Source organism: Calypte anna, chromosome 12, assembly GCF_003957555.1.
Source record: "Calypte anna isolate BGI_N300 chromosome 12, bCalAnn1_v1.p, whole genome shotgun sequence".
Classification (NCBI taxonomy): domain Eukaryota; kingdom Metazoa; phylum Chordata; class Aves; order Apodiformes; family Trochilidae; genus Calypte; species Calypte anna.
In genome coordinates this window covers 14,570,313-14,586,278 of record NC_044258.1, presented here as the reverse complement: position 1 = coordinate 14,586,278, position 15,966 = coordinate 14,570,313, and the positions used below count along the sequence as shown (strand labels likewise).

The window sequence follows — 15,966 nt, the reverse complement described above, 5'->3', positions numbered from 1 at the left end:
CAGAGCTGATGCAGGCACTCTCACAGCCAGGTACCAAACCCTGGCAGCAGGTGAAGAGCCACCCCTGCTGGGCAGACTGCAGCTGCTCCTGCTGAGCTACAGGGACAGAATTTGACCACATCCAATTCTCTGAAATTAGTTCACATAGGCACCGATACAGGTAATGTTTTCCTTTAATGGTGAATGATTTCATAATGAAGCAGAAACATATAATGTATTCCATGCAACCAACCTCATTTATTGAAAAGTCCTAATTTTTATTGCCTTGTTTAGTAACATGTTTGTTCAACAAACTAATCTTTTCATGAAGCAAAGCACAACTTTTTCTTATAAATAGTATAAATTATTTTATTTACAGAAACTTGTTACAAAACAAATAGACTATATATTTATTTTTCTTTTAAATATCCAAAGTAATTTTTCTATCCCATGACATTTGTTCATGTACTATACAGCAGCCAACACAGAGTTCAGCTGATCAGATGCTCTTGATTATGTATACAAATTATCAAACTATTCACACATTTTACACAGGAGATTGCTTTTAGAACCAGGCTCAACACTGAGCAAGATGCTTTCAAGGCCTACATTCACATTGACATTATGTAGTGCTCATTTTAAAATTATCTTTAAAACGTAAAATATCTTGCACAAAAGGTAAAAATGATTATTTTCTGCTGAACAGTGAAACATTTAAGAATCTTCCTAAGCCCAATTCCCTCCTCCAAGACAGAATGAGTAAAAGACGAGAGAGAGATTCCTTGGCAAGAGAACTCTTACAGGAAGACAACTGCCTTAGAAATGTCATGTGGAAATCACATTTTTTTTTTTTTTTTAAATGGTTTTAAGAGGTACTTACTTGTTTTGTTTTGCTTTCCTGGAATATCAACTATTCTGAATGTTTTTTCTTAATTATTTCATTTATTAATACCCCTCCCCTTTTCCAAAATGAGAGTTAAATAAACCACTGGTTAAAACCATAGTTCAAACCCTTGGCATTGTATTAAATACAAGTTATCAACAGGATTGTTCCAACACAAGGTATTCTAATTAAAAGATGTACAAAAGTTACCAGCATCATTTCCTTTCTTTTGTCAATCCATCTCATTAATTTCAGAAAACGTATCTATATATGTGTGTGTGTGCATACACGTACACACACACACACACACACACACACACAGGTGGAAAAAGCAAGCTCCAAAATTTCAACTGAACATTCAAGTCTTTTAAGGAGAAGCTGTCTAAACAGTCCAAGCTTAAAACTAGTTTATATCAGGCACTTTCAGTTTTTTCCATTAGTTTTAAACCACATGAGACCCACACGGATGCGCCACGCACACACACACACGAACACTGAAAAAAAAAAAAAAGAAACAAAAAAAGAAACAAAAAAACCCCCCCAAACAAACAAAACAAAACAAAAACAAACAAACAAAAAAAGAGAAGCAGTGTGTCACTTAACTAAATGTAGTCTTCTGGGAATCGGGCAACTGATAAGCAATGCCACATTGACCAGTTTGGCTCCAGTCCTGTGCTGGCAGAACCCAGCTGCAGGACCTGGGCCATAGTTTGTGTGTATCCACTCCCAAGAGGTGACAAGGGACACAGCTTTCACAAAACAGAGGCATCCCTTAAGTTGCAAAGTAGGCATGTTAACTATTGGCTTGGCAGTGAACCACTTCAAATTATAAAAAGGTATTTGCTTTTTTGTTGTTTTTTTTTTTTTGCCTTTTTTTTTTTTAATTAATTAATAAATAAATACTAGATGATCTCAATTGTACCAAAACTGGATATAAGAAAAAAAGACCTGTGCAAAAATACATATTTAAATATGTACAATCAATTAACAAAATATGTCTTCTGAAATAGGGATACTTCAATATTTATAATAGAACAAGAAATTCCAAAATAAAGATACAAAAGTATGTTTGTTTTTTTTTTCTTGTATAATTCTTTGTTCATCATTGCAGCAATTTTTTAGGTTAAGAAAACTGCAGGAGTCATAACGAGAAGTTGGAAAGACTATAAAAACTGTATCTCTTAAATTAATACCAAAAATCTGTCTAGAAACAACCCAGCCACTGCAAATTCAATTTTGCGAGGAAAAATTAATTTTTAAGCTTCCTTAATTATTTACAGTAAGAACTACGTGACAATAAAAAGCTTCAGGAACAATGTTCTGCTTATAACCAAGATCTAAAACATAATATTGAAGCAGGTTTATGCTCAAGGGCAGACAGAATTTGTTCTAACTCCTTATTCCCAATGGCTTAAGGACCACACGACGCAGGTGACCACAGACACTGGCTCTGCACCAGCAGCAATCAGAAATTCACTTTTTAATGTGTCTGCAGCTACTGAAGGAGCACGAATTTGCCATTTATGCTTTCAGATCAACAGAACCTTTAAAACAAAACAAAATAAAACAAAACAGAGGAGAGTTGGATCACAAACTCGCTAGCATCCATTCTTGCCAAATTTTGTTTCTTTTTACCTTGGTGTCTATCAAGAGTCAAATTGCACTTGTGACTGATGCTATCCTGAAGTGGAAGCTCTGCCCCGGGGACTTCAGAGCTGTGGATTTCACTCCAAATGTGCAGGATTTCATACTCTTTGATTGCTCTTGGTGGAGTTATCACTTTGGTTCCTTTTTATGTTAAACCAATCGCAGTTCTAACAATCCTTTCAAACAGGGCATCTCGCTAAACACAAATCCTTTTGTTCCTGAAAAGCTGACTATTTTTTTTTAATTTTTTTTTTAAAGTTTGCATAATAAACATCTCCAGTACTTCACTTTCTCAATGCGATCTTTTGTATCAATTCCAAGCTAAAGTGTCTGCATAGAGGCTTCTTGTTGTTTTGCTGTGTAACAATGATTCTTGTAGCAAGTTCAGGTTAAACTGAAAGCATCATTAGGTAAACAACCAAGCAACTGCTACTCAGAGTGGCTTTGGATTCCCTGATGTACAACTTGCCACCAGAACTGGGGAGAAGGCTGGGCTACACGAACACTTGGACAGGCTCAGATTGTCTCTTCTCAGCAATAGCTGGTGCCCCTTTTAAGGCAGAAAAAAATATTTTCTTGGTTAGGAATTCGTTTTCCTTTGCTTTGCCCCATAATAAAAGTATCATTAGAGTTTTGAGACTTTACCTGATGTTTAAAAAACTTTAAAACATCCAGACAAATCAAATCATTATACAACAAGCCCTTTAGCAAAACTCAGTTTTGAGGTGTTTTTGAAGCCAAACAAAATAGTTCATAAAAATTGACTGGACTCTATAAAACTGTGTCAAACCCTTTTATTCATAAAGCCTGGGCATGGGATGGCTGTGATGCAGACATCTGAGCTTCACCATGAACTCTGCTGTCAAATTGGTGTTAATGCCAGAATTTGGAAAAAAATCTGATTGAAAGTATAATGCTAACAATATAGTCATACAAACAACACATAAAGAAACTGAGTTTCATGGGTTTTTTAGAAAATATTTAAATATTTTTAAAGGGCTGTTTTGACTGTCTGGAAGGCAAATCCAGCCTAATTTGACCAATACAGTTTTGTGGGTTTTTTTTAATAACAAAGGCCTGTGGTATACAGCATAGGTCAATAAATACAATCTTTGGGCATATGGTTTTAGAGGTTATTTGCCTTTGTCTATTTGATGTTTTGGGATTTTTTTTTTTTATTAGAATTAACTCTTAGTTTCTTCTGCAATCAAATCCTATTCAGAAGAATAAACAGGTTTTGTATCATGCAAACATTTTTATACTTGTTTTCTGAGCTATGGCCTCAAACAAGTTTTTCTGGGTTTTTGTTGGGTTTGGTTTGGTTGTGGTTTTTTGTTTTTTGTTTTAAACTCCTGATAGCTTCTTATCCCAAATTACTTGCAAAAGGCTGGGCAAAACAGACTATTTCTTGAGTTGTGCTATTTTATATTCCATTAAAGGAACATTGCTATAAAAACACTAAAGCCATATTCCCTTCTTGAGGGCTTCTTTCTATTGTGCCTCACACATTTTCTCCCCTTGTCACGGGGTCCTCTCCATTGAGGGTGTCTGTCTGCTTAGCTACCACCTACAAAAGACACCATCAGTATAAAAATAAGTCCACAGTAACGTTTATTTCCCCCCCGAAAACAATCTATGTCAAATAGTGGCAAGATGATGAACTCCTGTAAGGAAAATCTCACAGGTTTGTAGCAAACAGTCCAGACCACTGTTAACACTGATAAGAGCAATTATGTGGCTGAACTTCAATCCAGTGTCCATTTCTAGTATATTCGCTGCTACAGACATGGCTTCAGGGAAATTCCTTGTTTAAGTGACAGTCCAGTAGATTTCCACACCTGAGGACCATGGGAAGTTGGGAAAACTCAAGGCATCTTGGAGTCCAAAAAAATCCAGATGGAGGTTTTGCTTGTAGTGAAAATTGTCCAGTTCATTCCTCACCATGGTGCATTCAGCTATCAGGGACGTGCCTTTGGCTTTTGAGAAAGCAAAAGAAAGAGGATAACTGAGCCAAGCTGCTACTGCAGATGCCCTTAAAAAACATTTGCTGAAAAACAAGAGTTATTTTGGGGAGAATCAGCAAGCACAATGCAACACCACTTACATGCACCTGGCTTGTTTGAGACTTTTTGAGACAATTCTAAAGCTAAAGTTCTTTAAAGTTAAAACAGCTTCAATTCCTTCCTTGATTCACTCAAATTATCTTTCTCCTTTATTTATATTGCATAGTTGAAATAGAAAGCGTCAAGTAAGTAAAAAAATAAATTCAGCCATCTGAACTGTTTTCTTGTGACAACAAACACAACATAATGTGAAAATCTTCCTCTATGCCTGAAACTGAAAATTCAGAAACCATTCTGAAAAAGCTGTTACTGATCTCCTAGCTCTCCAGATTCACAGACTGATGGTTATTAGCACCAGAGGAAATAAAAAGTTTCTCAAGGTTTGTCAATGTTTATAGTTACAGCTGGAGACTGGTGCAGATCCATGGACACTGCTCAGTTCTGAAGAACATTTTGCCCTCCAGAAGGAGAAAAGGAGTAAAGAGGTCACACCTGAAGCCCTCCTTTTGGGAGGAATGGACAAGATAAATGACCAAAATTGACCAAACAGAGTATTCCATCCCATACACCTCATACTCAGTATAAATTTGAGAGACCACAAGGATCAAACCCTTTCCTGCTTCCCCTCCTTCACCTGTCCCTGTTTGCTTTGGCATCCTGGGAGGACTGCATCCATTCCTCTGCCTGTGGTCCTGACCCATTCCAGCCTGAATCTGTGTGCTCCTGCCTCCAGCTCCCAACTGCTGCTGACCTCAGGATTCCAGCCTGGACTTTCCCAGGGCTGCCCTGCAGCCTCGGTGGTGACGTGAGAGTTATTGGGGGAGAGGAGGGAGGAATGTGGCATCAATGTCCTTGTATATTTGTATATATTTAGTAATTTTTTCCTGTTTATAATTACTGTTTCATTAAAGTTGTGTAGTTTAGTTTCCAACCCAGAAGTCTCTCTCCCTTATTCTGTCTCCTTTCTTTATCAGGGAGGGGAGGGGGACTGATAGAGAGCCTCTCTCATTTGGTTTAATTGCTGGGCCAGTGTTAAACCCTGACAGGTTTCAATCTCAAAAACTCCAGTTCTACAGCTACTGTCTGAAATTGCACCTTCTATGCTCTCCTGGAGCTATATCAAATTATTTTTACCCATCCAATTGATCCTCCAAGCCAATTTGAATAGTTTTATTAAGAAGTCTGATCTACTACTATCTAAATTATCTCTCATCCTTAATTTCTCAAAAAATTTCTCTCCCAGTACACTACTTACCAAGTTTTGTTGAGAAAAAAGAACACTCAAAGTAAATTTAAAAATGGGATTTTATGTATTCATGACATCTGCTTCCTTTATGGTAAATCTGTTTCCTTTACTGATTAAAAATGTTTCTATCTTATCTCTAGCATTTAATCTTGTTATTACTAAAAAGTTAGCCAATGACACCTTGAGATAATAGGCTTATTTTATCACAGTATCACAGTTCTGTTATCCCATTATTGTGCTCCACTTTGTAGAATGTTTATCATTGACACAGAAAGAAGACGTCAGGCTGAGACGTACAGCTCAGCTCCATGGCTGGTTCTCAAAATTTACTTTTCATATTATTTTTTTAAAATGTGAGGACTGAATTTCACATGAGAGCAATTCAAAGGCAACAGAAGGAACTCAGAATGACATATTTAAGGTTACATAAAAAAAAAAAAAAGCTAGTTAGGGAATGTTTATAAAAATCTTGTGTAAATATACGATAAAAATGCTCAAAATGAGTTGTGAACAAATCAGAGGACTTTTACTTGAATAGAATCATAGAATCATAGAATTGGCTGGGTTGGAAGGGACCTCAGAGATCATCGAGTCCAACCCTTGAACCACCGTTGCAGTTGCTAGACCATGGCACTGAGTGCCACATCCAGGCTCTTTTTAAATATCTCCAGGGATGGAGAATCCACTACTTCCCTGGGCAGCTCATTCCAATGTCTGATCACCCTCTCCATAAAGAAATTCTTTCTAATATCTAACCTAAACTTCCCCTGGCACAACTTAAGACCATGCCCTCTTGTCTTGTTGAAAGTTGTCTGGCAAAAGAGACCAAAGAGACTTGGCTACTGATAATTAAAAAACTTGTAATATAAGCACGTGAAGAGATGTGCACATTGTCTTAGGTCTAGGTAAAAATTCCTACCTGATGAAGAAGAGAATTGTTCATCAGTCCTTGCGTCCCTGGGATTGCACCAGTGTGTTTTGCATGAACATTGTTCACCGACGTCAATTTGGCAACTTTGTTTGATTTGCTGCTGCTGCTGCTGCTGTTGTTGTTGTTGATGCTGCTTGAACCAGGTGAGCACTTTCTTTTCTTTCCTATTAATTTGTCAAGGGAAGTATGTGAATGTGGAAAACTGCTGTGTGAATTTACAGTCAGGTCGCTGGACTGATGAACGAACGGCCCTAAGGAGAGCGTGGAGTCGCTGCTGTTCATCATCACACTCATTCTCTTTATCGATTCTGCAGGGCTTCCAGTCGGAGGACCCCTCCCTGATTGGTCGTGTTTGAGGCTAACAGAGTTAGCTTTGCTAGTCAAACAGTTGAGGCCAACGCTGTGGGACGAAGCTGTCACCGAGGGATGAAAGGAGGTCCCGGAGTTTCCAGAGTTAACCACACAGTTTTTCCTAAAGGACTCAGTGGAATGGGAAGGTGCGAGCAGTGCGGAACTGTTTTTGCGCTTCTTTCCTGAGCCGCCGCTGCTACCGACGCTGCCGCTGCTGTTACAGGTGCCACTGCCAGCAGGAGATTCCTTAGGTTTAAAAGATTTGCTGGATTTGATTTTCTGAGGTTTGCCGGGCATAGGTGAAGGTACAGAGGAAAGCACTGTAGGTGTTGAAGGGGATGAAGACACTTGTCTTGATTGCATACTGCAGACGGGATCCACGGCACCCAGAGCAGCAGGGTTGGCGTTCAGTGTGGTTCCGTGTGATGGTACCGATTTGTTATTCAGGGACACACAGGAAGGAGATACCAGTGCTGGGGATGACATAACCGTGGTGGGCAAGAGGAAACCTGCTGCACTGACACCATACTGGGAAGCAGGTGCTGAGTTTGTCCGATGTGGTGCACGAACTGAGGCTGTGTTACTACTGGATGCTGGAGGAATTTTCCTGCAGGTGAACAGAAAAACAAGCAAAAACCTACATAGCTACCATGCTTCAGAATACCTGGTTTATCAGCCAGGTATCAACACAAACAATTGCCTGTTGAGGTTGATTAATGCCACTAAAACATTTTAGTAAATCACTGCAAAAAAATTCTAAAGCATAGACTTTAATGAGGTTAATCTGAATGCAAGATGACTGTTCTTTGACTAGAATCATAGGCTTCATGTATTTCTACAAATACCAAGAGCAGCAAGAATTCTTTCATTTCTACTCACTTCCACATCTGTGAATTCAGATGCTTCTCCAACATGAAGTCAAGTGCACATCGCATGTGGTTCCACCGCTTGTCAAACACGTAGTAACCTCTTCCAATTTGCCGACTACCAAATGTGCAAAACTGAAAAGACAGATTTTTATCCATGTTTTCTACTTCTGGCAACAATTCTCTGAATTGTACTTGTTTACAAATAAATATTGCAAAATATATATTAAAATAAATTAGAATTTTTGCTTCTTTGCTATAACAACAAGGTTAAATTATTGGCCTTGATATATTTGGATCATTTTCTTCCCATCTGACACTCCCATACTTATGACAAAAAGCAGCAGTCAAAATTGAATCCCTTTGATTAAACAGTGAATGACAGAAGTGTGTGTTTGTATAAGAACAATATACATATGTGTAACAGGTCTTTCTGAAAAGCTATCAGCTACCTAATTGTAGTCGGTTTTAAAAACAGGACATTGTTTGATATACAAGGTAGGCAATAAAGCTTGTGATTTTAGTTAGACAACAAGCTTTTGTCAAGATTTAAACATTAAAACAATTCATTTCTGCTACCTTTATTATGATGATTGGCACCTTGAGTAAAAAATATGTGGAAGTGTGTGTAGAAGTCTGATAACAAAATCTCACCCAAAAGGCACTGTTTACATGTCCCTATACCAAAGCCAAGGCCCCTTAGAGCAGTTACCAATTGAATCTTTGGTATTTTGGCATTTTTATGTCTTTTGGACTGAGGAAGTGAGGTCCAAACACATTTACTTTGCAATTACAATTAAACCTGCCAGCAAATATTTTTCTGAAAATCTAGAAAATATTAGAAATCACATACTCAATACAAAACCACCTGCCTACTAGGCAGCAAATATTTTTCTTAAAATCTAGAAAAAAATAGAAGTCAAATACCCACTACAAAACCACCCTCAAGTAATTTTGTTTACAAGTGGAGAGCCCTTGAGAGACCCGCGTTAACTTTTACTTGAAACGTACAGCGGCTGGTTGAGGATGATGACCTGAATAATGACAATCCAGTTTTTCAACAGGTTCTTCTTTTTCATCACATTCTCCCTCATCACTGGATAACCGAGATGCTGGCTCAGCTGCAGGCAAGGGAGGGTGAGGGGACTCGTGGACAGAAAGAGACTCACTTGGGGCATTTCCACTGTGCTGGGCTGGACAGCCTGGAGGCCTGGGCAAGGCAAGCAGAAAGTTCTTACTGAAATAAGTCTAGTTAAAAATTCCAAGTTTAAGTGGTTATTATTACTGGCAAAAGGAAATGACATTAACAGATTCCTGGTATTTTCTACAGTTTTATAACACATATACTGAGAGGAAGCACAGAAGGTTTGGAACCCCTGGAAAAGCAGCACTGCCACATCACTAGTGAATTGCTTTCATTGATGCAAGTCAACTTTTACTATTTCAAACACCAGCCTCTACTTGCTATGAGTTACAGCTCAGCATGGAATTGCTAATTGCCAACACTCACCAGGCCTAGAGCAAAAACACTGCCCCATCTCCCAGATCCCTATCACTCTTTAACAATCCACCTGACAAGTCTAACAGTATTAACTTCATACAATCAGATCTGCAGATTTTTCTTACCTTGGAAGACTGGGAGGGTGAGGTTTGGGTTTATTAGGTAATAAAGGCTTTGCTTCTGTAAGAGTAACTCCATGAGAATTTTGGTGCAGCTCCTGGGAAGTTTTAGTAGGTGAGGGATGTGGTTCCCTGAGAGGGGGCATCTGCTGATGATGATCCGAATGTCGAAGAAGTTCCTTTTCCCTGGTTTTGCTTTTGTGCTCAGCTAATAACACATCAAATCGTTTTCTTCGACCCTGTACAGCCCTCCGCTGGGTTAAGGAATGTGTCTGCAAAAGCATGAATAAATCATTAATCCTGGGCTATTAGATGAGTAGAAATAAAACATGCAAAACTTGTGCCTAGAGCTCTAGAAGAGAGAAAACCATCACACCCAGGGTTTAGCAAACAAAAGGAAGAATAACTCGGATAATAACTTTTTTAACTGCTTTGTGGATGGGTACATCCCTGTCTGATACAAAATAACAAAACCCAGCAACCGAGTAAAAAGCTTTTTATTTTTTTTTTTTTAGAAGAAATTATCAGAATTCTTAGAAGGCCAAGATTAGAATTGAAAATAATTTTTACATTGGTATTTTAATTGCCAACTACTGCACAGATAAAAATTCCAAATATTTACTTTTGCTCATGAAAATATTTAACACAGTATCAGACTTTCAATGAAAGACTTAAAAATACTTATAAAATAACTTTTGCTTCTTTCTACATACTGATACACTCCTTGTAAACTAAAGCAATCAAATAGATATGAAGGAGTGAAAATAAATACAGCAGCAGAATCCACAGCCTGACAGAACTCAGGAGTATTTTAAGTGCCCTGAACGCTGCACATAATAAGATGCAATATATGGCACAAATTCTTCATAAAGTGAAAGAGATGGAAACTATTTTTCTGACTTGTTAGTGTCATATACAACACATTTCCTCTGGCATAAAAAATTTGATTGGGTTCATGTTAGCAGGTGAAAATTATTTTCACATAATTCAGACATGAATAGCAACACTGAAAAGTATATTATGCGTAGATATAAGAAATTGCTGTCAAACTTTTTTACATTCTCTTTTACATCTTGATTTGCTTTGTTCTCTTGTAAAATCTTGAAGCTTTTCCCCTCCTCTATTAGCAAAACAATTCCCACCCCTCTGTAATTCCAAAAGGGCAACATGTTCAAGTTCAGTTCCTCTGGGTCGTTAGTACCAGCTTCATTTACCCTTGATCTGTAGGTGGTTTATTTACCAGATGCTTCCCCTAGTGACAGTTCAGCTGCTTTGCAGGAAAATAGCTAAATATTATACAATTGCAGAGGATCTGCGTTTTTAGTTCCTTGGGACAAAGCAATACCTCTCTGACTCCCAAGATTTTTGAGTCAGAGTCATTTTGAGTCATTTCATCATGCTTTAAATTTTGATGAATTGTCTAATTTAGAATTTGACCTCCAAGCATATTCTGTGGCATTTTCAGAAGACTCATTTCTGAGTGGTACATCAAGGATAATTATCATTTACACAAATACCTCCTAAGTATCTGCCCCAGAAACTTCTGGGGGGGAGAGGAGGGGGTATGAGGGAGGGGGAAGAACTTGATTTATTTAACTCCTTTATAAACAAATAACACTTTTACTGGTTATAAGGAATGTTAAAATTAATTATGCATGACACAAAGGTTATCCCCAATAAGAAGAATGTGCTGGCCCCTACTACTTACCTGTAGAGTAACATAATCTGTCACATGTCAACATTCATGTTTAAAGGGTTTATATAAAAATGCCAATCTCCAGGTTACTTTAAGAAGTATGTTTCTGAATAAACAATTAACTGAACTTCAAAACCAATTCCTTCTTGGTTTTGGGCAACAAGTTTCAAGAGGTACTATTTATGGTGGTAATTACTGACAGCAAAAATTTGTAGTTTTCCATCACGTTTCTCAGGAAACAGAAATAAAATTTTAGATAAACTTATTCTGATTAAGGTATCCTACCTTGCATGTCAAAGACCTAGTACAAGGTTTCCTGGTTTCCACATCAATGACACCACAGTATATATCAGGATCAAATTCTCTCTCTGTCAAAGGTACACAGTATTGAAAAATTAAAGACGTTTTGAAATACTAACATTTATATTCATTATAAAGATCAACCACATTGGGAACTGTTTGCAAATGTAAGACAGGCAAATGTACAAATAAAAATACACAATAGAATTGTACAAATAAAATTTTGTACTCTCAGTTTATGGTGTGATAAAATACAAATCTCAAGTCTACAAAGAGCAAGGAGAAATTTACAGCTATAAGAGACCCCAGAGGAGATCCTGCATGTTGAGATTACAGTCACCATGAGCATAAATGTTGACAAATGATGAGGTTTTTGTTGTTGGTTTTGGTGCTAAGAACTCTTCTCCCATTCACTCACACTCAAAGTTACTGTTTTTATAAATGTTAAGAAGTGACTGGATTTACGTTTTGAGTTTGAGGTACCAGTTGTTCTGTTTTCTATGTATACTTGGACCTTCCATACAGAAAGAATGAAAAAATCTGTAAAGACAGTTGAAGACCAAAATTGTAGGAATGTAAGAACTAACAGGTCTTTGAGGTCTATATGGTTTCTGAAAGCAAGAAAACATCTTGAGATGTATGCATCCCTTAAGAGTATGTCAAGTTATAGATTTAAATTGGAATATATAAAATATATCTAAGCTACAAGCTAGTGTTATAAAAACGTTTCATTTGTTTCTTAGATTTATTTCTATATATTCTCTGTATATATATTTCTATATATACACACTACTAAGAGAAATACAGCAAATAATAATTGAAAACAATTACCTGACAATCTTTTATGTAAAAATTTCCTATTATTTGTATTTTCTTCAGGTTTCTTTTCCAAAAATGGAGGCACAGAGAGAAGACCTTTACCATTCAGTATCTGTCCAGGGGAAGGCAAGGGTGGCTTTGGTATTGAGGGACAATTAAGGCCAGTCTTTATTGAGGAACTCACAGTAGTAGAACAAGTTGGACCAACAGCAGCTTTCAGTTGGGCACCATCTATCTTTGGATGAATCTTTTCAACTTTGACAGATGGAGTCATACTATTATTTATGAAAAAGAGAAGGGGAGGAGAAGAAAATTAGTCATAAATTATAAAAAAAATATTATTTAAAATGTGTTATCAATGATACTCTGATCTATTCACAATTCAAATATAGACCTTTCCCCTTTATTCCTAGTTTTCATATTCTAATTTTTTAATTTTCATATTTTTTATGTTGTCCATAATATCTTCTGTCCTCTTTTCTTGGTAAATATTTTAGAATGTCATTAGGGACTTCAGAAACTATTATCTGAATTCACAGATACACCATACCACCAAAGGAACAGAAATAGGCCTGTTACACCCAGTGAGAAATGCTCCATTCCATGACAGTAAACCACAGTATCATGTGTGCAATCTCACATGTGCACAACAAAAATCACCCAAATCAGGACTAAAACTCCCTTATGATCAAAATTTGCAGATTAGATCTAATAATTAAGAGCTTCTAAAAAAAAACTACCTTTCTTTATAGTGATTAAGTTGCAGCTATGCAAGAATTCTTGTTCAACATAGTCATGGATTTTATCTAGAATCTTTGAATAGGCTTTTGGAAAAGATCTGGAGGTGTTTAAAATTATTAACTGTTAAGCCAAAACCCCTCTAAAACATAAGAAAAGTCTGCTGATAAAGCAGTATCAATGCAGGTAACCACATTTAATTCTTTGTCAAAACACACACTCACATTTTATCGTGGGGAACTTTGCTGTGCTGTACCGGATGCATTAACCTGTTGTTTCCACTGATCTGCAGCTTGTCTTTGGGTGCTTTCAACAACTTGGAATTTGATGATGATGCACTAGTACCTCCACTGGATGACCGATTGCTCCCACTTCCACTGCTACCTTTGTTTTTTGAAGGGAAAGATGAAATGAGGGAAAATACTGAAGAGGAGGGAGGAGTCAAAGGCGGCTTGCTAGAGGAGCTGTGTCTTCTTTCTGAAAAGGAGGAAAAAAAGGGGGTTTAAGCTCCCAAACAGAAACAATTCTTAAATATTTCATGTTGTCATTTTACATTAACATTTTTCCTTCGTTGGCTAGAAGGCCTCTGGCCCCACACAGAGCATAGAGGATCCAAGCCTCACTGTAATCCATGAGGCTCCATTCATCTCTGGTCCCCAGTAGGTTATGGGAGCCTCTTCACTTTGGGATCTACATTCCTCAATCACTAAAGCTCTGCTTTTAATAACACTCACCCCCTACTCTCTCTCCATCTTAAAGAACAAGAAAGTGAGAAACAAACTAAGACCTCAGATGCACGCAGCAGACTCCACTGTCCTCAAGGCCAAGCTTAAATAACAGATCTCCTCAAAAGATCATTATCTGTAAGCATGTTTTCTAAGGGTCAAAATTATATTGGAGCTCACATTTTAACTTTTGCTTCATGACAATAAATTCTCAGTCACGAAACACATGACCACTTCAGGGAGCACCCAGCTCTGCCTACACAGGACATGTTAAGTGATCAGCTGATACTTGAATGATCTGGGTAATTAACACCTGCTTAAGAGACATTTCTGGCAATCAGGTATAGGCAAACCACAAATCTAAGAAATTAGCAGCTCCATCAGGGGAGTAGAAAGGCACCTTTGTTCCCAACAGGTAACAACCCTTTCTCTGCTAATCAATCAATCAATCAAATCAATCAATCCATTCCAGGATTAGACTACAGATTTTTACTTAAATTTACTAAAACTGTGAAAGGAGCAAGATACTCATGAAGCTACAGCAACAACAGCCAAGACTGAAAGTGAAGTCTAATGCAGAGGTCTGTAATCTGTCTAATGTGCAGAGGTCTGTAATGCTATGGAAAATGTAAATTTATACATCCATGTTCTGTTTATATAACCTATTTTGCCCACAGTCCTAAACACAGCAATCACATGCCACCCAGATGATGACCAACCAGGACTCCAGTCAGAGCTGGAAGCCACCAGCTCTGCACCAGTGTCACCAGGCACATCACCCACTGCTCAGTTTCTGCAAGCAGGACTCTAACAGGGGGCAACAGTAATAACCAAGGGAAAAAAAAAATCAAGCAAGCACAAGAGGGAGACACAGGAATCTAACATCTGGCAAGTTAGTTTCTTAGGCAGGTGTGGAAGCAACATTTTAAATAGGTTCAGTAGCTCAAGAAAAAAAAAAAAAAAAAAAAAAAAAAGAGAGGGAGAGAAAAAAAATTGCACAGAGCTTAGAGAAGAAAATTCCCAGTCAAGAAGGTATCTTTGAGACTGATGCATGTTTCTGTTTCACTACAAAATGGGCACAAGCTACCAAGAACCTTCAGCAAGAGAGTAATCACTTCTTAATTAGTATTTACCAAAACGTTCTGAGAGGTCAGGTGAAATGACCAACAGAAATACATAGCAAATACAGTAACTGAACACCAGTCTCAACAAACAACTTCTTTAAAATTACAGTGTTTAGAAGGATTAGTTATCTGTGATGTTCAAAATCATCTGCCTAGTTTTCTAGAACCAGAACCACAGAAGTGTTTGTAAATGTTAGCATATTGATGTTCTGGTAAATGGTTGGGCTTCTAATATGACATCCTGCTTATTGCCAAAAGTCTTTTTATAGCAATGGCAAAAATCCCTGAGCAGCTCTGATAACTTTCCTATTTCAGGGCCATTAGTTCAGCGATGCTACACCCTGGGAGATTACCCAGTGAGATAATGAGAAAAATTGCTCAATACTCTTCCACCTTCTGTATATTAAGAAAATTCAAAGTCCAAGTTCTTATCACAGCTACAAATAATCTCTAATAAAATCAGTGGATGACTAATGCAATCTTTGGGAGCTGTTTTGATTTTTTTAGGTTTTTTTTTTTAGTAAGAGAATGTGTTACTTCCTTGAAGAAAACTTGGAAGAGAGAAAGGGGATAGAATAAGATTGAGTAATTCCTTGAGTCTGCTCATTAGGAATAAACTGGACAAAATATTAATCTGAGCTATTAATCCAAAAGATATGAACACTTTTTTTTGGCAAATTTAGCTGTTACTGTTCTGGTACTAAACAGAGATGTTACTGCATGAATTTGCATTAACGTTTCACAGCATCAGCTAAATACAAGTGGCTTCAGCCTAAATACAAGTGAGTTAATATATAAAAAGAAAGTGTTTTAAACTGATGATGAGCAAAAGAATTAACCTAGGAGAAATATGGCTCATGACACAACAAGATTACTGCCTGCCTGTCAGAAAGAATTCTAGTCTAGATATACGATTTGAAACAAAAAATAACACAAAATAATCACAAACAAACTTAGGCCAGATCAGCTTTCTCTAGA

General features: G+C 37.4%; 1 protein-coding gene across 6 annotated transcripts in view; it reads right to left on the bottom strand.

Annotated features, from left to right (window-relative positions):
- Positions 1–1,732: 1,732 nt before the first annotated feature.
- Positions 1,733–15,966, bottom strand: part of ATXN7 (ataxin 7) — an 87,073-nt gene continuing 72,839 nt past the window's right edge. For 5 of the 6 annotated variants that reach the window (XM_030458215.1, XM_030458216.1, XM_030458214.1 and 2 more), the window contains 8 exons: positions 13,364–13,616; positions 12,414–12,676; positions 11,568–11,650; positions 9,593–9,858; positions 8,978–9,176; positions 7,980–8,101; positions 6,738–7,707; positions 1,733–4,485 (listed from right to left, as the gene is read on the bottom strand). In XM_030458215.1, the coding sequence (XP_030314075.1) occupies positions 4,468–4,485; positions 6,738–7,707; positions 7,980–8,101; positions 8,978–9,176; positions 9,593–9,858; positions 11,568–11,650; positions 12,414–12,676; positions 13,364–13,616 (2,174 nt within the window). In that variant the 3' untranslated portion in view covers positions 1,733–4,467. The remainder of the gene's footprint in view (positions 4,486–6,737; positions 7,708–7,979; positions 8,102–8,977; positions 9,177–9,592; positions 9,859–11,567; positions 11,651–12,413; positions 12,677–13,363; positions 13,617–15,966) is intronic. The other variant, XM_030458219.1, reaches the window with a different exon arrangement.